This window comes from Mirounga angustirostris, unplaced genomic scaffold (genome assembly GCF_029215605.1).
Source record: "Mirounga angustirostris isolate CCGP_5_RB_7025 unplaced genomic scaffold, mMirAng1.0.hap1 SCAF_2, whole genome shotgun sequence".
Taxonomy (NCBI): Eukaryota; Metazoa; Chordata; class Mammalia; order Carnivora; family Phocidae; genus Mirounga; species Mirounga angustirostris.
The window spans coordinates 108,735,185-108,759,266 of record NW_026991710.1 but is presented as its reverse complement, the minus strand read 5'-3'; the positions used below and the strand labels follow the sequence as shown (position 1 = coordinate 108,759,266).

Genomic DNA, 24,082 nt, shown 5'->3' with positions numbered 1-24,082 from the left:
AAAAGGTACATTCTTATTGAACCCACACAAGACCAACATCCCCATACAGTGCAAATCAAATTTTCAAATGTAACCATTTCTGACTTGTTTTGGATATAAGAGTCTTGTATAGATCTACTGTCATAAAAAAATAAGAGGAGGGGTGCCTGGGCAGCTCAGTCGATTAAGATTAAGTGTTGCCTTTGGCTCAGGTCAAGTTTCCAGGGTCCTGGGATCAAGCCCCCATTCAGTCAGGCTCCCTGTTCAGCGGGGAATCTGCTGCTCCCTCTTCCTCTCCCTCTGCCCCTCTCTGCCCCTCTCCCTCTCATGCTCTCTCTCTTTCTCTCTCTCTCAAATAGATAAATAAAATCTTTTTTTTTTTTAATAAGAGGAATCAGTGTGGGCTATTTAGGTGTGACTTTAATTAATGAGATTTAAAATTTGTGATTTGGTTTCTGAAATCTCTGGGGTTTAGATTTACATATCATGTCTAATTCATTTTCATGAATTTTAATAATATTTGGCAATTGATTTTTAAAGGCTAAATTAAACTAGTAAGTAAGTAAAATTTACTTTTTTGAGGAAAGTCCCAATTCTTGAAAGTTATATTTAACACTGACTGAATGGCAGGATCAAAGGAAGGTTACTAATTGCCCCCAAGGTAAAGGACAGTTTTTAACCTTGACTGGATCTTATATCACAAACTAGGACTTGGATGTCAATGTGTAAATATATATTCATCCACAGAGTAGATGGTATGATGCTTCCAGAAATGGATAGTCTTGTGGACAAATAATCAAGAACCAAAATGATATTCATTTATTCAATAGATACTCATATGCTTATTGCATTCATTCTTTGTCAGGGTCCTATGATAGATACAAAGAATTCAGCAGAGGAAATAAAATGGTCTATGCCCTTATGGAATTTAAATTCTAAGGTGAAAGACAGGCAATAAACACATAATTACAATTTTGATGACTGTCATGAAAGGAGATTCAGAGATATCGTTTACTGAGGTACCCAATCTGCTCTAGGAAAATTAGTAAAGGAAGTGGAGTCTTAGTTAACACGTAAAGGATGACATAAACTTATGTATATGTAGTGGTGAAAAAGAGGAGCTCCAGAAAGAAGCGATTTTCTGTTCTAAAGTCTGCATGTGAAAAGATAAAGTGTGTGTAGAACCAGCTGAGTATGTCCCATTTGTCTGAAGTATAGACTGACATGGGTATTGAAAAAGAATAAGAAATGAACTTCCAGAGGTGGGTAGAGATGATGTTTTACGTAGACTTGCTATCCATATTGAGCATTTAGAACTTTTTGTAAATGGCAATAAGAATTAGGAAAAATGGTCAAGAGGCTCTATCACTAGTCTAGGCATTAAAAGGCAGTGGTTCTCTGGTCTATAGCAATGGCAAGGGTAAAGAGAAGGTGAGAGAAGGGAGAAGTGTTTGGATCAATAAAATTTGGTGATAGACTGAAGGAGGAGTGAGGAAGAGAGGGGAGTCAAGGATGATTCGAAAGTTATTGGCTTCAGCACCTGGGTATATGGTATTGGCATTGAATGAGATTGAAAACACTGGAGGAGGGTTTTGGTCAAGAGTGTAGGGAAAGGTCATGAGTTTACTCATTTAATTTGTCTTTAAGACACCCCAAAAGAAAGATCTAATGAGACATTGGACATATAATGTGTAGCTCAGTGCAGGTTCTGGATTGGAGATGGGTTCAAACCTTCTCAGCCTATCTCTGGTAGTTGAATCCCTTGGGAATGGAGGAGATTACTTGAAGAGAATATTAATGGACAACAAATACATATTAAGACAGGTTAAATCAAGATACAGAATTGAAGGTCGGAAAGGATATTCCTTCACTTTAATAAATGACCTAAATGGAGTGATACACAAAATTCCCCATTTTTAGCATATACCTAGTTCAGAAAGAACAAACTTTTTTTCTGAAAAAGTAATGATTTTTATTAATAGGTGTTGGGGTGCCAGGGCGGCTCAGTAGGTTAATTGTCCAAGTCTTGACTTCAGCTCAGGTCATGATCTCAGGGTCCTAAGATTGAGCCCCACATCAGGCTCCACACTCAGCGGGAATCTGCTTGAGATTTTTTTCCTCTCCCTCCCCCTCTACTCCTCCCCCTTGCTTTCCCTCTCTAAAATAAATAAATAAATCTTAAAAAAAATTTCAGATTTTAAAAATAGATATTGATTTCTAGAACAAAAACAGTTAATTTACAGTCTAAAGAATTATAAAAGATAACAAATAATGTTAAATTACTAGGGAATATAAGCAAATTAATTCCAGTAGAAATGACCTAAATAAGACACTGAATAATCTAGAACTATGAAAGTGATATTATGTGTCCCAGTAACAGATCATTACTTAATGAAACTACATCTCTTAAAAAAAAAAGAAAGAAACTACATCTCTTACTAGATTATAAGTAAAAGATTCTTTGTCTAAAATTATTTTTCTTATTATATTTCTCTCTAGAGTCATATGTAAGAGAGTAAGAGTTTATCTTACCACTCAAGAAAGGTAAGATAAAAAGTGAAAGTTTCAAGTTCTACTGAAATGTTTTTTTGGGAATGATAGTTCTTATAAAATAATAAGGCACGCATGTACATTTGTGTAGGAATTAAATTTCTCTCTCTAAAACTCATCTTTACTACCCTTATTAATACTTGGAATATTCTAAATATTAAGTGCATGATCCTAAGAAGAGTTGGTGACTTGTCTTCAAAATAACTTGAGGGAACTTGTGTGTCGGGGGGGAGAAGCCCACTAGAGTTATAAGATCTATATTTACACCCTGATTTTACAATTTACTTAAATTTTGTAAAACTCAGGATTTTCATCTGGAAAATAGATTTAAAATATTTCAATAAACCAAACTGTGAAGTATAAAATGAAATGAGGTAAGTGATAGATTTTATTACAATGTCCAAAGCAGCTTAATTGCTGTTTGGAATTCAGTCATATAAATAAAGAACACTATTATCACACGATTCAAGGAGAAATAAAAAGAAAGACATCTGTGACATAATAAATTTATTCCAGAGCACATAGGAGCAAAGGCAAAAGGTTACATCTACTAAACCACTGATGATATTTCTTGAAGAAAGCCACGCTGACATCAAAGACTACTGACACCCCCACGAAGGAGGAAAACGTGAAGACAGTTATAACAATGTGAACACAGTGGATTTGCATAATTCAAAACTAAATATTAAAAAGCTACATGAAAGTCCTTGAAATGTTGGAAGTCTTTGAAAACCCTGTAAGGTTTAATAGGCAAATGAGAGCTTTGGAAATCTCATATACCATGTAAAAATAGAAGAATAAAGTTGTAAATTGAATTAGCTTTTCTTTTTCATAAAATTTATGAACTTAATAAATAAAATTGGCTTGCTTCTCTAGGAAGATGACTTAATGTAATCAGTATTTTTAAAATGAATTCTCCCCACTTGACTTAATTGCTCACAATGGTCTTTTTTTCTATGCAATATATCTTTGGCTTTCTCACATTGGCAGTCAGAGAAGTTAAAAGTTTAAGTAACTAGCATCTCTGAAACTTTTGCTCTAGTTTCACATCAGTGTCTATCTCTACAGTACAGACTAGTAGCCTTATACGAGCTATAAGCAATGTGTGACAAGGGTCTACAGTGTATGCAAACACGAATGAAATTAGCTTTCATTCCTCACAGGAGTCATTACATAGTAGATGTGAACAATATAAATTACTTCTTGTCATCTTTTATATGTGATCAGTTGAAGGATCCCTTTATAAAGTGTGAGGAAGAGGAAAAGTACTGGCAATATGACACCCCTTTATGTTCAATTTGAAAGTTTGTTCAATTTTATATTCACACTACTCTACTTCCTGATGGTCTCTCTTTTCAAAATGGGATTCCTTTGATAGGCATCTTATATCTTATTCCTCCAGGCTAAGATCTCTATTTTCACTGCTTCCTTTGGAAATTAGAATTTCTCTCTTCCACAATATTAAGTAGAGGCTTTTTTAAAGTGCTTACGACTTGACAAAAAATGCATTAGCTGTGAAAACTGACAAGAAGTTGTGTTTGTGGAGATTGCAAGAAGCAGCAAAGCCTCTATTACTAACATATTGCTTTTTATTATAAAATATGACTCCCATTAGTTTTGGGCTACAGCCAAGTCCCTTCTCATAGTTTAAAGAGGAGTTACCTTGACAAGATTCGACTTAAATCACATCTTGATCTATATTATGAACACAAAAGAACCCTTTCTGCATTAAAGTGACAATAAGAGTCTGATTTATAATCCTAAAGCAAAGAAATTCAGAGTTAAATAAATCAAATGACTTAGCACTTGTCCCTAGTTTTTTTTTTTTTGCAAGGGTGTGAAATCTATGAGGGAAATAAAAAAGAATAAATGCAATACCAAGTATCCCATCTGTAAATTCAAAGTATTGTGTGAGCATATTAAGCATGTGTTTTCAGTTTGGTGAATTTCAAAAAGATAATTAGAAACAAGACAATTGTCTCCTCAGAACTAGAATGTGATATGCGGTGTTTCTGGACCCATAACAATCGTGAGTGTGTTTTTTTCTTTTCTTTTCTTTTTTTTCTTGAAGTATGATACAGGTTTACAGCTAGTTCACATATTTCATAATCTTAAACACCCTCAGGAAAATTTATTTCTGGTCAACTTAGAGATTTAAACCACCTAGTATTTCTCTAAAGCCCCCAAGCTTAATAACTCTACAGTGTGTAAAAGAAAATCTCTCTACAGAGAACAGAACATAGCCACAAGGAAAAGAGGCACGTATCTACTAAAAAAAAAAAAAAAAAATTCAATCAGTATCAAGCAGCATTCCGAATGCTTCCAAATTAGACAAAATCCAAGCCTTCATGAAATTTACTTTAAGGATGACTCTAAGCAAATGTGACAATTATCTAATTATTTCCTGAGTTGGAGGGTAAATCGGAAAATGGAAGGTAGAAGATGGGGACAAGATATTACAGGAAAACTTTAGAAGTAAAAGCATATTTAACTACGTTTTAAGGATGATTTAGGGGGTGGAAGTGCTCTAACCAAAAGGAATACCATGAGAGAAAGCCTGACTTGAAGAAGCATGTGCTGGAGGGATGAGAACAGCAATTTAATGGAGATAGAGAAGAGACGTAGGAGAGACTTAGGCCATGCATTTGGGACATCTAGGGTCTGCATTTCTTAGCCATGGTCTTGAAAACATAATTCAAGATTTAGGATGAAATTCCCAACCACATGAGAAATGACGTGTGGACAGCTAGGATAGCTCCATTCCTCCTCAGTAAGGATGTTCCATAGGCTGAAGTAGAAATGAAGCTTCATCTGCTTTTCCTTTTTGACTTCAAATGCTTCCCAATCTCCATAATATCTACAGGGACAATTACTCTCTAAGGAGTGACCCAGCTAGAAATAGTTAAAAATAAGCCTGCAAAGTAAATTCAGTACTCTTACTGTTTACATGCAACTGAATTTTACATATTAACAAATCAGTAAATATTTTTGCAAAATGTCTTTAACACTAAATGTATTAGCTGCTAAGCTATTTTTTTAAAGAAGTATTTAGAAGATGATTGCTTGGTCAGTGCTTCACTAGAAATCCAGTTCAATATAAAATGCTTAAGTAGTTTCATAAGCAATATAATATATTTTTAAATTATTAATGCTATTTCTATGCATTACTAAAACACAATAGAAATTAGTATTTGCATGAATTGTAACACTACTCTGCTTTTTTGATTACGTGAAACCCAATATAATACATTTATTTTAAATTACTAAGATATATAGAGTTGCATATATTTACTCAAACCAAATTAAAATATTTGGTCTTTATTTTATCACTGTATAGTTTTTTTTCCATGTAAATATGTTGAAGTTAATGAAGGAAATGGGAAAAAAAATCTAAATTAGCAGTTCTTTATACTACTGCTACCAACGAAAGTGTACATTTTAATTAAGATAGAACAAAAGAGCTAATTACTACTGGACCCAAATTCTCATGGCAGGGATTAGGACTAATATTTGTTTTACTTGTTTTTAAACAACATGCACGAAGCACTTGTCATGTTTGCGTGAGTTCAGTAGTTTTTACTCAAGTAAACAATTCTAACATGGAAGAATAGTTGAGGTAGAAGATAATTTTTAGATGATAAAACTCCATGCCAGATTTTTCAGGAAACACATTTTATGGATTGAAAAGCTAACACTCTCTAGTAACTTGGCTAGTGCCAGAGCTGAGGCCAGATCCAGCTCTTACCTAGAAACCAGTGGTCTGCCCACCATGTCACACTGAGTCATTGTGGCTTGGAACTGCATGGTCAGACCACTAACACTTAATGATGACTATAAATGAATAGCTTTAACAAAGGACAGCTTAAAATGATAAACTAATTCTCTGCCATTAAATTTTGGACAAACCTAATGAAGGATTCTGCCTTACGTCATACTAGATCACTTAGGTATTAAGAAGACAAAGCTTGAGGGGTGCATGGGTGGATCAGCTGGTTAAACCTAGGACTCTTGGTTTTGGCTCAGGTCATGATCTCGGGGTCATGATCTCAGGATTGTGAAATTGAGGGCTGCATCGGACTTGCACTCAGCGTAGTCTGCTTCAGATTCACTCTCCCTCTTCCTCTGCCTCTCCCACTCGTGCTCTCCTTCTCTTCCTCTCTAGGATAAATAAATGAATCTTTAAAAAAGAAGAAGAAGAAGAAGAAGACAAAACTTGAACAAAACATACAATTAAATTACTTTCCCCAAACATGTAATATAATTACATTTATAATTATTATTGATTATATGAACCATATTGATTATATAATGGTTATATTAAGATATAGAATATAACCAATTATATATAATGATTATATTAAACTATATCTCAGAGATAAACTCCTTAGTATTTTACAAGAAGATGAAGGAGACTCTTTTGGAGTCAAGACTGCTTTTGTCTTTTAGTTTAACACACTTCAAACTGAGTTTATAAACCATCAGCTTAATTGATTAATAGTAAATGACGTGTCAAATCGTTCAACCAAAATGGTTACTCAACTGATTGACTGAGGGCAAATGCTTAAGGTTGCCAAGAATGTTTAATCATCACTTTTTAGGGGAAGAAAATAAACACTCCCAAATATTTTTTAATAAAAAGAAATTAATGGAGATAACACTGGGCTTGCAAAATAGAAGGTGAGTTTCAATGCACGTTCCAGCACTTCCTGGCTCCATGTCTGCTGCTAGGCTCTTTAATAATTTGTAAAATGAGGGCAGCGTTACATGATTTCTACCTGACAGGAAGTTCAAAGGATTAATATAATAAAGTCAATTTATCTTTATATCTACATCTGTATCTGTATCTATATATCTTTGCATTGGAGGCTGTGGCAGTTGGTTAAAAAGAAACAGAAACAATTTTAACCAGTGCAAAATTATTTAGCCATCCAATTGTTCCACCACCATAAATTATAGTATGCAGATATTTTGGACATTATTGTTCCTATGCTCCTCTGCTTTCCCAACTTTCCAAACCCACCTGTGCCCAGTGGTGGTACATTAACAAACTTTCTAGCTGTCTGGCTACCAGTTGGGTCCAGCCAAGAGGATCAACAGCAGGAGTTTGGAGAGAGGAAGAAGATCACGGTACCCATTCCCCCAGCTCTGTATGGAAGGTTCACTGCCCAACTATGTGCCTTAATTGAAGATCACAGAACTTGTCAAGGTACCATCTCTTCTGATTCCTATAACTTCATCTTGCCCTTATTTTTCAGGTTTAGGGGTAATGATAGTGCTCCATGTCACTATACAATCCCCCTCAATTTTGCTATACCTTGCTACTTCTTTGTGAATACTTTTACTAGACTGTCTTCAAATTCCCAATTTGACAATGTAGTCCATTCCCTACCAGGAGCTTGACTGATACAACATGTTAGAACCTGGTAATAATCCACAACGGTAAGGGTGGCATCTGGGTTGTTGTTGTTGTGGTTTTCCCCAGTTATAACTTTAATAACTAGTGATTTGATTAGTTCCATCCCTACTCTCTTACACAATACCCCTTAAAAGCAATAATATATGTTTTCAGGTAAGTGGTCTCTTTTAGGTTGCACCACTGATCAAGTAAAGCTAACTGGCATATACTTCAAAATCAATCCCTACCACTTGCAAATAAATAAAAGGTGAATGATAGAGTTCAATAAAGCAATTCACAATACTTCTTGACAAGCAGTTGGCACCAATTTTCACCAATCTTTGGTACTAATTTTGTGAAAGATGAGGAAACCAATATATATGCCAGAGAAAAAATCATCACAGAAGCCTTAGTTTTAGCATATACAATACAGGGAAGACAAATGGCAGCAAGGAGCTGTGTCCTGGAGAAATGGAAACTATGTGAAATTTCTGTTTCTTCATTGAAGTAGGAGTTTGGCTACAGAGGTCAATATTTCGAGAAAATAAATAGCAACATGAATTACACAGTGCTGATTCCATAGTCACTCATATTTCTATAGGAGACACAATACATTTTTTTGTTAGGCTTGATTTTTATTTCATGTTTTTTGACTTATTCGAACATGATAGATTAGATAGATGATCACTTTAGGTAATGATTTTGAAAAAGTGATGCTATGAATGATTCTCTGATCTTAGAAAATGTTGTGGCATTTCCATATTACTAGACTACAACAAATGAAGTTTCTTAAAAACAGAATATATACTTTGAAGTGTTTTGTAAGTATGAGTTGGCACTGATGTGGATAGATCCAAATCACAGTTCAATGTTTGATGTTATTCACTGTTTAAAATAATCCTAAATCTCAAACCAAAACCCACATATGCCTTTTTTGGGAAATGAACCAGAATTTAATGCTGATCTCTATTTATCAAAATTTTACTCCACTGTCTCTATGCTTCGCAAGCCAAATAAGGAGGGGAGGAGCAAAACTGGGAGGGAAAGCATGTATTTTAGTATAGCTTTAGAATCTGAGAGGTAAAATAACTGTCAAAGCGTCTAATTGAATCTTAAGGAATAGCTTCCAAACTGAGCCTATCTAAATCATTAAGAATAATAGCTTTCATTTGTTTTTCTACTTAAAAAAATAATGTGGTACTATATAGAATAGAAAGTCAAGATCATCAGGCCTATAGCTGACAACTCTGGGTACAAAAGAGCTCCACCTATAGAAAATCTTTTCTTTTAAATCTGAACTATATTAGGGATTCTGAAAAATTTTTTAAAAGAATGTAAGTTAGTGGTTTATAATTAGGGCTTTAATATAATGATTCATACCATTGACTCATCAACTTTATTTTCATGCAAATAGATTACCTCACAACTCATGAAATGACAGGTATCAAAATAGCCACTAGAAAAAATTTTAATCCCTTAAATCACATAAGTAAATTAAGAAAGTGACTCAAGATTGGATAACTGGGCCACAAATGTAACTGATGAAATAAATGATGGGGAAGGTGATGCTGTTTTGATATAAATTCTTTCATTCCATGATATTTTTCATATGAGATCCAAGAAAATTCATTACTTTATTATTATTTTTTTAAGTAGGGTCCATGTCCAGTGTGGAGTCCAATGCAGGACTCGAACTCACAACCCTGAGATCAAGACCTGAGCTGAGATCAAGAGTCAGATGCTTAACCGGCTGAGCCACCGAGGTGCCGCTAAAATTTTAATATTATAGCGACTCATCTTTTTCTTTGGATATATCTTAATTTTTATCACTTTATATTAAATTTTAAAAGAAGAAAATATCCTAACATTTAATTAAGAGTTTAAAATGACAGGAATTGGGTGCCTGGGTGGCTCAGTTGGTTGGGCGGCTGCCTTCGGCTCAAGTCATGATCCTGGAGTCCCGGGATCGAGTCCCACGTTGGGCTCCCTGCTCAGCAGGGAGTCTGCTTCTCTCGCTGACCCTCCCCCCTCTCATGCTCTCTCTCTATCTCATTCTCTCTCTCAAATAAATAAATAAAATCTTTAAAAAAATAATAAAATAAAATAAAAAATAAATAAATAAAATGACAGGAATTAAGTAATTTATGTCTATGAACAATAATAAGCATTTAGTAAATAAAAAGAATATATAATTAGTTCATGTGCAAGGGAAGTAACTTTATTAACAAGAATGATTTTGGTGATATTTAATTTTTAATGCAGTTCTAGATATTTGTTTACATAAGTATAAATTGGTTCATCTTATTTAAAGTTCTTGGCCGTGAAATTGCACTTTTAATATATTTTTATAATAATTATAAAGAATTTGTCATATCCACATAGTTTCTGTATGATTGGCATTAGGCTTTCACTGCTGGTATTTAATGAGAGCTTTGGATTAGATGTGTCACAAGTACCTTCTAATTAAACAAAAAAAATTAGAGTTGATTGTAGCAGAACGAATTTTGTTTAGATATCTAAGATACTGTTTTCCAAAGAGTTATCTGAATAATTATATAATTTAATAAGTTTAGTACTAGCACGAAGTAGAAAGAAATACAAAACAGAAAAGTACTTTCTTACCGTATGCAGGTTAGCAATACCTGACTACCTTACACCATATTCATTTTGGCTTGTTTTGAATGTCCGTGTCTTCTCCCCAAAGTTACTCTTGCATAGTATTTCTTCATCAAAAAAAAAGGTATTTTTATTGCAAATACATCACAAAAATGTCATTAAATTCATCTTGGTGTCACGATGCTTGGCTGAGTGAGGCATTTTTAAAAGGAAAGGAGAAGGAAAGGGACTAGAATGTACTATAGACATTGTATCTATTTGCTTATATACACTGCCTGATTAAATTACTTGAGTGAGGAAGACAGTATTTTCTTGTGGATCTATTTAGTCCTAAACTCTTAGGGCAATTTAAAAAAATGACAGACTCTACTTTTCTATCTTTAGTTTCAGTTATAAATTTGAGTGGCCTTCTACTTATTTATTTGTTCATTTAATAGTCATTCAGTGAGAACCTGTTTCAAAGTATGCATTTTGCAAGATACTTCATGATTTGAGAAATGGAAAATGCTTCCATATTTCTGGTCTAGTTGCCTAGATAGATACAGTAACATTACTAATGGTGGTGCCTGGGTGGCTCAGTTGGTTAAGCATCCAACTCTTGATTTTGGCTCACGTCATGATCTGAGGGTCATGAGATTGAGCCCCACCTCAGGCTCTGTGCTCAACAGGTAGTCTGCTTGAGATTCTCTCTCTCCCTCTGCCTCTACCCTTCCCCGCCACCTCCTCTCTCACGCTCACACGCTCTCTCTCTCAAATAAATAAATAAATCTTTAAAAAAAGATTACAAAGGAAGATGTTATTATTTTTCCTTGATTTCATACTAGATTTATAACAACTTATTGGATAGCTGAAGAAGTATAATGAATTAAACTTCTTAAGTTGGTTTGGGGAGTCTAATAATGTATTTTTCTTAAGTTTGTTTCATAACGATTTAACTATCAAGAGAAATATGTATTTTCCCTCTCTCTGTTACTTGCAAATTCCTGTGGTTTTGAATGAATCTGAAACCTCAAAATTAAAATTCATATTTACAGGTAGCTATTTTGCCTGACCCTATTCCAAATAAATTGAATAATCTACCAAGAAATTTATTTTCCCCCACAGATACTTCTGATTTTCTCTCCCACCTTACTTTATTTTGATTGGCACTGTCAGTTTCTAGACTTAAGAAAAAAAATATTTTATTCTAATAGGCTTAGAATTGCTTCCTCTCAAATTTAGCAAAACAAATATAATACTTAGTGAAATCATTTATATGTTCTAGGCAACTCCCATAATATAGAGCAGATTCATGTTTAACTAAATTCATTTCCTTTTATTTAACTTGATTACTGGTATTAAAATAAATGATTAAAGGATGATTATATATATAATGGAATATTACGCAGCCATCAAACAACTAGAGGGTATTATGCAACTAGATGCAACTAGAGGGTATTATGCTAAGCAAAATACGTCAATGAGAGAAAGACAATTATCATGTGATCTTACTGATATGTGAATTTAAGAAACAAGGCAGAGGATCATAGGGGAGGAGAGGAAAAAATGAAACAAGATGAAACCAGAGAGGGAGACAAACCGTAAGAGACTCTTAATCATAGGAAACAAACTGAGGGTTGCAGGAGGGGAGAGGGTGGGAGGATGGGGTAACTGGGTGATGGACATTAAGAAAGGCATGTGATGTAATGATCACTGGGTATTACATAAGACTGATGAATCACTGACCTCTACCTCTGAAACCAATAATACATTATACGTTAATTAACTGAATTTAAATAAAAAATATTTAAAAAAAGAAAAAAATGGTGAAAGAAGACAATTTAGGTGATACAAACAAGTTCCATGTAACACTCTATGCAGCAGAAAGTCTCCATATGGACAATTGCAAAATGGCTAGAGGCAGGAATCTTTTATGTAAGATAAAGAATGAAGAGCAAGGAAAAGAGAAACAGAAAATATTTGATTGACTACGACCACAAAGTCAATCTTGATTGAGGTGAGAAGGCCCTGGGTTGGCATTGTTTCAAAAACAACCTTTAAGTCACAAGTTAATATGATTTCAGGCAAGTTACTTAAGCTGCCATCTCTTTAGTTTCCTAGTGTGTAAAATGAGGACAATAATAATGTCCTTTTCATTCCATTGCTTTGTGCATTAAATGAGTCAATATCTATAAGGATGCTTTAAACAATGATTGCCATTTAGTAAGCATTAGGTATTATTTATTATCTACAAGAGGAGAAATTTAAAGATCAGGTATTCAACATCTTGGTCAAGGTCAGACAGGTAGCAGAATTGCCTTAGATTCCAAATCTCTCCATCTTAGAAGTTATGATCACAACCTCTAGGCTGTGCTGTTTTGTGGTTCTAAATCTTTTCCTGCTCTGGGGAGGCCAGGGGTTGAATGAATGCACCAACTTTGTTCTAGACCTCAGCGGAAAACACATCTTTTTCCCCTGAAACGAGAATTAGTGTGTGGACTTGGGGGAAAGAGCCATGTAAATCAGGCTAGAGTGTTAAAAAGAATCTCATAGCTCACATACTATCCATCCCAGACAGATTCAATATATATGAGTTTTACACTGGAGTTCAGGGTAAAAAGAATTGATTTAATTTGAAATAGTTGTTCAGAATACCCTTTTGCATTTCACTCTTTGAAACCCAATGCACCAGTCTGTGGTTAGTTGGTTATTTGGGAATTAAAGATCCTGTTAAATCTCTCTTTCTGGTGATAGAGCTACATATAGGTACATCTACATAGGTGATATATGATCATAATACTAATAAAATGAACCCAATAGGATATATAAATCATGTGAGTTGGGGATCCATGCAAGTTTATTGAAAAAAAGAAAAAAGGGAGTAAAAGAATGAAAGTAAGAAGTGGGGGGGGGGCGCCTGGGTGGCTCAGTCGTTAAGCGTCTGCCTTCGGCTCAGGTCATGATCCCAGGGTCCTGGGATCGAGCCCCGCATCGGGCTCCCTGCTCCGCGGGAAGCCTGCTTCTCCCTCTCCCACTCCCCCTGCTTGTGTTCCCTCTCTCGCTGTCTCTCTCTCTGTCAAATAAATAAAATCTTTAAAAAAAAAAAAAAAGTAAGAAGTGGGGAAGAGAGAAAAAGACAAAGAAAGGGAAAAAAGATAAACAGAAAGCAAAAGACAGAAAGACAATGAAAATATTTCTATACAAGGTAGAGAAACTTGGACTTGGGATTATTATATTATTCAGTGAAACCTATCCTCCTTCAAATGAGCTACTTTCATTTCTTGAATAATCCACGCATTTCCACACTTTGCTGCTACAACCATCCAGCTTGAAATCATCTTCCCTCTAACATAAAATCATTCTATTCACCATTCATGGTCACCAGGCTAAGCAGTTTGAGGGTAACTGAATTACTTTCTAGGTATTCTTAGTAACTAATAAATGGCTAGCAAATAGAGAAAACATAATAATCATTTGTTGAATAAATGCTTAGTTCAAGTACTATTTCCTCTGTGAATTGCCTTCCAGCACTTCAAATTGAAATGAACTTACCCAGTTAGGTTCCCCTGAATCTTCTTCATCTTTTGATTTAGGTACATCATAAACATAGTGTTTTAAGTGACTGATTTTAAGTGTGCAGCTCAAGGAAGAATATGTACACGTACCTACCCACTGTATCACCACCCAGACCAAGATATGGACTATTTCCATTACCCTTATATGGTTCCCTCTGGTCCCTTCCCAGTCTACATGTCCTCCAGAACACCTACTATTCTAAATTTTATCACAGTTAATTTTACCCAGTCTTGAACTTCATAAAGCTGAAATCAGACAGTAAGTTCCTTTTTGGGGGGGAGAGGGGAGTTCTCACTTGCTATAAACATCTGTAAGATTAATCCATTTATATTTAGGGTTAGCAAATATTGCCAGTGTTCCAAAGTGATTGTAGCTATTCTAGAGTGAGGGAATGTTCCAGTTTCTCCACAAGCTTGGCAAAACTTGGTATTATCTGTCTTTTTTCGTTTTCAGAGTGTAGTGCTATCTTATTGTGGATTAATTTGCATCCTGGTGATTAATATTATTGGTCCCCTCTTGATTTGCTTACTGGTTTTTGTTTGTTTGTTTGTTTGTTTGTTTGTTGGATACCCTCTTATGTGAAGTGAATTCCACTGTGCCTGTGTGTGTGTGTGTGTTTTAACAGGGTAGCTTACTTAATTGATTTGTGGTGGTTCTTTATATAGTCCTCATATACTTATCAGAAATTTGTGGATATCTCTTTCTTTCTATTGTGCATTTTGCAATTCCCTCTCTTCATTGTGTCATTTGATAAAAAGAAATTTGTCTTTGAGGTTCAAGTTATCCTTTGTTTTCCTTTTGTGGTTAGTTCTTATTGTACCTGACTTCAGGAATCTGTGTCTACAGCAAGGTAAGAAAGACAATCTCCTACGTTTTCCTCTTAAAGCTTTATTGATTTACTTTTTTCATTTAGGACGCTGATACATCTTGCATTGATTTTTGTGTATGATGTGAGGTGGAGGTCAAAGCCCATTTTTCCATATGGGTATCCAATTGCTCCAGGACTATATCCCCCATTAAACTGCAAGATCTCATCACATTTTTCTTCTGCTGCTGCATAGCAAGTTTTTCCCCCACTTTTCATTTATTTATCTTTGTTGTTATTTACAGAGAGTTGGAATCAGTTCTCCCATCATTCACTTACTAGCTGCATGATTTTAAACAAAGTAATTTACTTCCTTGACCATCAGTTTCTCTTGCTAAAAGAGAAAGTGCATGATTGAAGTGCATGATTTCTAAATACCTTCCATCTTTAATATTTTGTTTTTCTGTGTGACCTTCAATAACAAATGGATGGTGAACAAATAATTTGAAATATGTAACTTCAGATAGAATAGTTTAAAAATCTCACTTTGGCTTAAATAATACAAGTCCCAATTCTTTATTTAAAACCATTGGGGTTAGGTGTGCTTCATAATTTAGAATTTGTCAAGTTTTGCGAGGTTAATTTGATGCATATATTGTGTATTGTGTAATTCTCACAGCAGGGTCAGCACTCTACACAGTAATCAAGTCTTAATATATATGCAGTAAAATGTACGACTATCCACTCTAAGAGAGATAAACACTATAAATAGCAATATCAGTTTGGGAAAGTTTCTATTAAAAATTAGTTTCAAAAAATGTTTGTGATATTCCTACTTTTGGATTTCAGCATTGTGGATAATGGATTTGGAATTCTGTAGTGTTGTAGACTCATGATACATGTAATGAAATCTTGTCATTAAAGATATTGGTTCTGGGAAATCTTAGCTAATTTTCTTCTAATTTTACAGTGAAAATATTTTACAGTTGGGTACGAGTAAGGTAAAATGTCTTCTATTTGCCTATATAGATGTGTGCTAGAAAATGCAGCTTGGAAGCTATAAACATATCTAATACACATACAGTGACCTTTAAAATGAATACTGTAAATTGGAACAATAGTAATGAAATCATAATGCAAATATTAAGTGTGAAATGCATATCTGATTCATATATGAATATTAATAATGTTATGATGTTTATACTCATGCATATATTTTAAAAATCTATGCCCATTTCAGACACAAAAGTAGTAAACAGTTTCCAAGATGGCCCACATTTTCCTCTATTACTTAAAGTATTTCATCCTAATACTTCCTTGTTTGCCATGCACCTGCTATTACCTTGTATACTATCAATCAGCTATTTTATCCTAAGACAAATATTTGCACATGAGGACCTTTCCTACCCAATCTTGGAAAAGGTTAAAATTATGTTTAATCGCTCCTAAGCTTTGGGCATTATTGCTACCACCTACTGTTATTTTAGATCCATAAAAAATAAATAATTTTTTAAAACTGCTTGAAACCCTTCCCAGTGGAACACTGGGAAAATTACAGCAAACTCAGGAGCCAACCCCATTGGCTCTAAGTAATCCTCACAATGGTTCCTTAGAGTTCACAGCACATAAAAATACTAAAAATTTTTTAGTTTGATCAATCCAATTTCCTTTTTATTTGCTATGGCTGCTATGAATGTAAGTTAGTTAATCCTAAGTAACCAATCATTGTGTCATTTGTAGCATGTTGATGATATATAAAACCAAGTTGTTCTCCATAAGATCAGAGCATAAAATCTAGTTGAAGATGTTGCAGAAAAAGAATGATCATACCGTCATTTAGGGTATTCATCAATGTAAGAATAATTGCTAGGTATCTGAAGTCATAATAAGTATGCATTTAAAAGCACTCATTACTAAATACATAGATCTAACTTTTATCAAATGAAAAATATTGTGGTCCCAAAGAATATCTTACTTTAGAGAATTTTAAAATAAACATGTAAACACTGGAGTACTTTGCTTTCCAAAAAAAATTAGTGAGGCAGTATTAATTTTATTCATTTTATTCCCTTTAGAAAAAGACTCTTTAAGTCAGGAAAAAGAGAAAATATTAAAAATTTAAACAAATTCCCTAGAAATGTAATAAGCTACTCAAATATGATTAGAAATCAAGATATTATTTCAAAGTCAAGATAGATATTTCAAAGTCAAGATACTGAAAAATAAATCCAGCGTATTTACCTTCCAATGACTAAAATCATAGAAAATAAAAGAACTTACTTATTCAAATAAAAAAAATCACAAGTTGAAGAGTTTGTTAACTGTCTTAACAGCAGACTTTATCAAAGAAGCTTTCAGTCAAGCTTCTACTCCATCTAAGAGAGAATAAGTGAAAAACATTTTTTTAAGTAACAGATTTGGTTATGTGAACAATTTCCTTAGACTCAGAGTTGCTACAGATTAAAACAGATTGTTATTTTTGAAAGTATTCTTGGAATTATTCTCACATATCTGAGATAATGTAGTTCTGACTAAAGGAAAAAAACAACTAAAAGTTTCTTAGGATCCTTCCAACTCTTGCAGGAATATGATTCCATTTAGCCTTCAGATTATTTTTCTTCAGCATTATATCAAAGCTACATCTGAAAATCTGAGTAAGTAAATCAGGGTAAGTATATTGAGAAATGAAAAAGCTTTTACTTTCAACAGTCTTATTTAGCACTCAAATATACCTGGTACAATACTTAGAACACTAAAGACATCAATAAAGCTTGATTGCATGCAGAAAATATACTTGGTGTAAATCAGTGTTTAAATGTCAATCTCCTAAAAGTAATAAGTTTCACAATCGATTCATCATGGAATTTTCCAGAAGAAATAAGTATAGAAAATTGATTGTATATCACTCCTCAAACAAGAGAAGCAAAAGATGTTTAATGCAAGTTTAGTCTCTTCCTTTAACCTCGGAGATTTTTATAAAATAACATCTCTTCTGAAGACAGATTGATAACAACTTATGACTTTGAGGTCTTAGGCCAGCCTATGATATTATTGCCAGTCCAAGGAAAATTGTCTTTTGAATGACGTCCAATCTAACCTTCAACACCTAATCATTTAGAAGCTCTGGATACCATAGAGTTCAGATATTAAGAATACTCAGAATACATATGCTACTCTTTCACCTTCCTCTTCTTGAGGAATCAAATCTATGCTTTAAGATTGATTTCCAAAGTCTGTTATACAAGTGAAGGTGGGTCAATGGGCTGTATTTTATGTCTCTGTATATAATCTTATAGCATACATAGCAAGAATGATAAAACTTAGAAATGGATTATGGCGGGTTTACAGTTATTTTCCTATTTAGTATAGTAAAAAAACTATGTTTTTAAAAGGTAGAAATATTGACATTTATAAAGGAAAGTTATACTTTTGTATTTTAACTGGTCTTTAACAAAGTCTTGCAAAATTAATGATATATAACCTTCCATCCAGACATTTGATTTAAGATAATTATCAAAGTATCACCTCACAGAACAAGTATTCTCACTCACTTGTATATGTGATGATGGCAGATGGAGAAATACCTAATAAAACATTTGATTAAAGAAAGATGTTTTATAATACATATAGATCTCAATTATTTTAACATATTTACTTCCAAAGGAAATCCAAAAGTCTCTGCCTTCTCATGTTTTCCTTGAAAAGAAGATTCTATTTTAAAAGGAGTACACATAAATCTTGTTTAATGATAAATATAATTTCCTTCACAAATGAGATGAAAAATTCTGAAAAGCATTTTATTCATCTTTTACTTCTTTTTAACACTGTTTTAGCCACAAATGTTGTCAAACAGCTGTCTTTATTGACTAAAACATTTCATATACAAGCCCACAGAGTTTTTAAAAATAGAAACTCATCTAAAGTGTCTGCTTCCTTATTTTAAGACCTATTACCTTTCTTTGATAGCTTTCTTCTTTATGTATTTCTTGATTGCTTTATTTGAAAGTGGCATGCTATAAGACGCACAATTATCTTCAATGAAGAATGAATGATCATGAAGATAAATTGCAACTTTATCAGTAGGAATTGGTAACTAGTATAAAAATCTGATTCTTGCCCAGAGCAATGTGTGAGGTTGAGTTGAATTGGGAGGAAGAAAAATCCAAGCCAGAAAATCAGATCTGAATTCTGGTTAAATACTGTTGGGGAAATATAATTAAAAACAAAATCTCCCAACTTAGAAATCCTCTCCACCAAGGTTGTAGAGAAAAACAACAACAATGACAACAACTTTTATGACTGAATAAACATTACACCAAAATGTACTGAGCCTCTCAGGCAATCAGTTAAGAGACTGCAAAGAGAAAAAGAAATCGTCGTCTTTTATATAGCCAAGCAGATACAACCCATTACATGAACATTGTTCAAGATAAACAATAACTAGTCCTCAAGTAAAAAGACTTGACAACACCATTTGTCACACATAATTCAACCTAATTTTACTCGCTAATTGGGGTGACCATCTGTGTTAGCTAATTAGCTTTATCTAGAAGAAAAATAAACTTCTCACCTTTATGACCAGAGGTAATTTGGCATCTTGGAACAAGGTGACCACCATGAATTTAGGCTCCTTCCCTCCCACAGAAATGAGAGATAGTGGTGCCATCTCCCTTGATGTTAGCATTTCAAAGAGATGGCTAGCAGGTTCTTGAGAAAGACTCTTTGGTCATAAAACTGACCTTAGGCCAACTGACCAAAGGTCTTCAAAAAAAAATTATATACATATCAAGGAGATGAGAAAGTATCACAATTACAAGTTTTCTAAGGTAAATGTTCTGATAAAAAGAATGAGAAGATGGTCCCTTCCCCCATTTTCAACAGTGAGAATTAAGCCTCTTGTTTTTAATTTATATTTGTCCTTGCTACTAAGGTTGTCAAAATAAATCATAAGAGAGAACTACTGATTTTTTCAAGTTATAAAGTAAAAAATCAAAGCAAGTTTACTATCTCCCTTAATTCTTCAATGTATGTTAATATTAAATTATATATTTCTACAAGTAATGCCATCCCTACTTTCAAACATTGGCAAAATTATTCTTCAGATTATAGATCTGAATACAGATCCAAGGATTCTTTGTGGTTTATGGACTTTCAATTGCCACATTCAGGAAGACTTCTAAGGAGCTATGGAAAGAAAGAAGCCAGCCCTTAAAAATCCCAGTTTTTGAGATGTGAACTAATTAGTTCTAAGTTCATTTGGGGTGGACTCTAAATAGGGTCTCAAGGATCCTGGACTGAATAGGATCCCTAGGGGATGGATTTATCCCATTTGGGTACTGCTATTTTGATATTCAAAATAGGGCAAAAGTTAAGGAGACTTTCAATCACTAATCAGAGCTGAAGAAATATTAGATATTGACAAGTTACTTTCATTAATTTTATCAATAAAACAGCAACCCAGATTATTTAATTGACTCTCCCACAAGTTAAATTATGACAGGTAGTCATATGATTTAACTGATTAGTGCTTCCCCATTGTACCACATTGCCCATTCATAGAATTCCATTCCTGGTACTATGTCTTCCTTTACCCTCACACACCCTAAATGGAATCACAAGTTTAAAGCCCAATATGATTAAATCATTCTGTGGAGTTGAGTAATATCTTTGTTTCTTCTGGTAGAATTGTTCAAGAATCTCAACATATTTTTCCTTTTCTTAGAATTTCCATGTTAGCCAAAACTCAAGTTCCAGAATTTCTCTGCAGAATATATTATTCTTTTTTGGTTTTTATAACTTGAGATTAATTCGGAAGCCATGGCCTCTTGAAGTATATGCAGACTCCCTAGCAAGCTTTGACTTTTTAGGAGTACTTAATGTTATATGTTATTATGTGAGTACTTATATAAAACATCACTAAAAACAACAGAGGTGATTTATTTGGATCAGAAGAGAGTTGAAAGGATAAAAGAGAAGATGAAAACAAACCAAAATAAAAATTTTCAATGTGACATTATTCCTGAGTCTTATAAATAGTCCACCTGTGGGCCATAGCTGGTCACAGTGCCTAAGTGAGAGAATAATATGGATTTGCTAAAAATACTTTAGTTTGAAATGAGGCTCCATAATTCCTGGTTATTGATGGTATAGTTTGTAACATTATTTTTATTCAACCATGACCAATGGAAAATTAAAACAACTTTGATCATTTTGGAAATTCTAGGCTTGACTTTTCATTTGTAACTATCAATTATTTAAAGAATAGTTTAAAATGGCTCTTGGAGCCCTTTTTTGGGGGAAAATTACAGTAATTTAGGTAGCAAATGTGAATGATCTCAAGTTTTTAGTTCCAGATGGAATAAAAATGCTTTATAAAACAGTCACATTGCCATCTACTGACGGTTTTTTGTAAAAGAACCTACATTTTCTCATTAGCCTAACTGTCTGACTATGCACTTTAATGATCTGTTACTTGTCATGTGGCAGTATAAAAAAGGGGGAACGCAGTGTATCCTTTGCTCAGTGCATCTACTTGAAATAATCTCACTATTCACAGAAGTCATTTCAAGCTATTCAACATTTCACTTTTATGCACTGCAATTAGATACATTTATTAATGGCATTATTGCATAGTATTTCATAGCTGGTAAAACTGTTTTCAGGAAAGTGACTACAGAGTGTATGCTAATAAATCTGCCCCGCATGTGCAGCACATAGGGACTTGCTAATAGGATTTTCATAATAACAGCATTTATCTCACAGCACACTTTATAATACCAATCACTATGTAACAGCAGTGTTGTTATTACATTATGTGAAAAATAGGATCCGAGTTAAGGGCAGGTAGTAAAACTCAAAATATGAAAGTACAATGGTAGTTGAAGCACCTGTGTTGGAAACCGTTTTCATTCCCGTCCTTTTTTGCCTCTGCCAGAGTTCATATACAAAAAACATCCTGCGCTGTTGTAAATAATCAAGGAGTCACGTCAGTACTTCCAATGAACGAGGAGCTCTAGAATGCGGTATCCTGATACACAGTGACTGTGAGTCTACAGAGAGCCAGAATCAATTCTTCCCAAAGTCCGTAGTATCATCTCACACATCAACTGGAATTTATTCCCCAACTTATTTCCAGGGGATCATGTTACTGATTTCTCTCTCTGCCATGTTCTAAGACATGGAGTTTCTCTTCAAATTAAAATTTAATTTTCAAGTATTATTTTCCCAAGTGAAAAATCACAAGTATTTTTATCAGTTTTTCAGAGAACCACATGCTGTGCATGTTTAAAACATAAACACACAAAAAAACACACAAATGTTTCGGCTAAACTCGTATTTTACAAAATAATTAATAGACAAAACCTAAGCTCTTAGCTCCATATTACAATAACCAAGCTCACTTGGGATCCTCACAAATAATAAAGAAAAATTTCAACCTAAAATTGCTTAGAATAGCTTAACTGCATGTAAAATCAATCAGAGAACATACCATCTACCTATTGTTTTATACATTTTTGCCTGAAATAAATCAATGAATGGAGAATATACAATATGGCAGAAATGAAAGCTATGCACTGTCACGTATTTTGTCATAACTGGCTTTCCTAGATTTATTATGAAACAGAGTGAATTAAAGGTTCCCTTGACTGGAGACCCAAGAAAGCAGAACATTCTCCTCTCTGAACCCCAGCTGAGTTTGAATAAGAAATCATTCAAGAAGAGATGAAAGGCTTTATTTTCATGCCACCTTTCAACTAGGTCTAAATAAATGTTAAAGATTCTTGCTGTATTTCCTTGCCTTGCAAAATAGAGCATTTCCAAATGATAACTCAGTTATAGCCACTATTTAAAAAATCAAGATTGATCCGCCCTTTCTCCCTCGGGGCTCAGTCGCCCGCGCTCTTTCTGCGCTCAGCCAGCGGCCCGCGGGCCGAGGGTCAAGGGCGGCCTCTTGGGGCGCGCGGCGCTGCCGGGGCTGCTGAGCGGCCCGCGGGCCCCGGGCCCGAGGCTGCTTGCACGCCCGAGCTCGGGAGGGTCCTCCTGGACCCGGGAGCGGACCCTGGTTGCAGTGAAGCCAGATGGGGTGCAGCGGCGGCTTGTTGGGGATGTGATCCCGCGCTTTGAGAGGAGGGGCTTCAAGCTGGTGGGGATGAAGATGCTGCAGGCGCCAGAGAGAGTCCTTGCTGAGCACTACCATGACCTGCAGAGGAAGCCCTTCTACCCAGCCCTCATCAGCTACATGACCTCCGGCCCCGTGGTGCCCATGGTCTGGGAAGGCCCCAACGTGGTCTGCTCCTCAAGGGCCATGGTAGGACACACCAACTCAGCTGAGGCTGCCCCTGGCACCATCAGGGGGGACTTCAGCGTCCACATCAGCAGGAACATCATCCATGCCGGCGACTCCGTGGAGGGGGCCCAGAGGGAGATCCAGCTATGGTTTCAGAGCAGTGAGCTGGTAGACTGGGCAGACGAAGGCCACCAAAGAAGCATCTACCCACCCTGAGCTCTCAGGCTGCCCTCAGCCACCCCAGCAGCCACCCAGGATCAACTACCTCTGTCGTCCAGAACTTGAGCCCACACCCATGGTCTGCCCTTCTGTCCCAGACCACCTCCCTGTCTACCTTCTGCCCCACCCCAGCCCAGAGGGGTTGAGCAACCAACTTTATGTGCCTTTTAGTATCCTAAGCCAGTAAGAAATCGGACCAAATCCTTTCTGTACCAAAGTGCCAGATAACCTTTGCGGCGTCTCCAAACGTGTGTAGTGTAACCTCCCTTCCCCCAAAGGGGGGTGGGACATTAAAATTTGCTGTGTTGTGTAGGGGGGTGGATCGTTTATTACAGTTTCTGCCATCTCTGAGGTAGGACTTTATGCAAAGTTGTAAGAGTTTGGGAGTAGAAATAAAGCTTACTCTCACACACCAAAAAAATAAAAAAATAAAATAAATAAAATAAATAAAATAAAAAATCAAGATTGATATGTATTTGTGTTTTCCTTTCATTTCATGAAACACATTTAAAAGACCGCAGAGAAATGTATATAGAATATGGAACATTTCCAATAATAGAACTCTTCTTTCATTTCATAGAAACTTGACAATAAAGTATTTATATTTGAACTATGAACATTTTTCACTTTACATTGCTTGCTTCTATTATAAATTTGTGCGTCATGGAAAAAAGTA

General features: G+C 34.9%; 1 protein-coding gene across 1 annotated transcript; it reads left to right on the top strand.

Annotated features, from left to right (window-relative positions):
* Window positions 1-7,939: 7,939 nt before the first annotated feature.
* LOC123848855 (nucleoside diphosphate kinase, mitochondrial-like) lies at window positions 7,940-23,790 on the top strand. The gene is made up of 2 exons (XM_045881738.3): window positions 7,940-7,968; window positions 22,791-23,790. The coding sequence occupies exons 1-2, from the start codon at window positions 7,940-7,942 to the stop codon at window positions 23,401-23,403; spliced, it is 642 nt and encodes a 213-aa protein (XP_045737694.2). The 3' UTR covers window positions 23,404-23,790.
* Window positions 23,791-24,082: the final 292 nt, after the last annotated feature.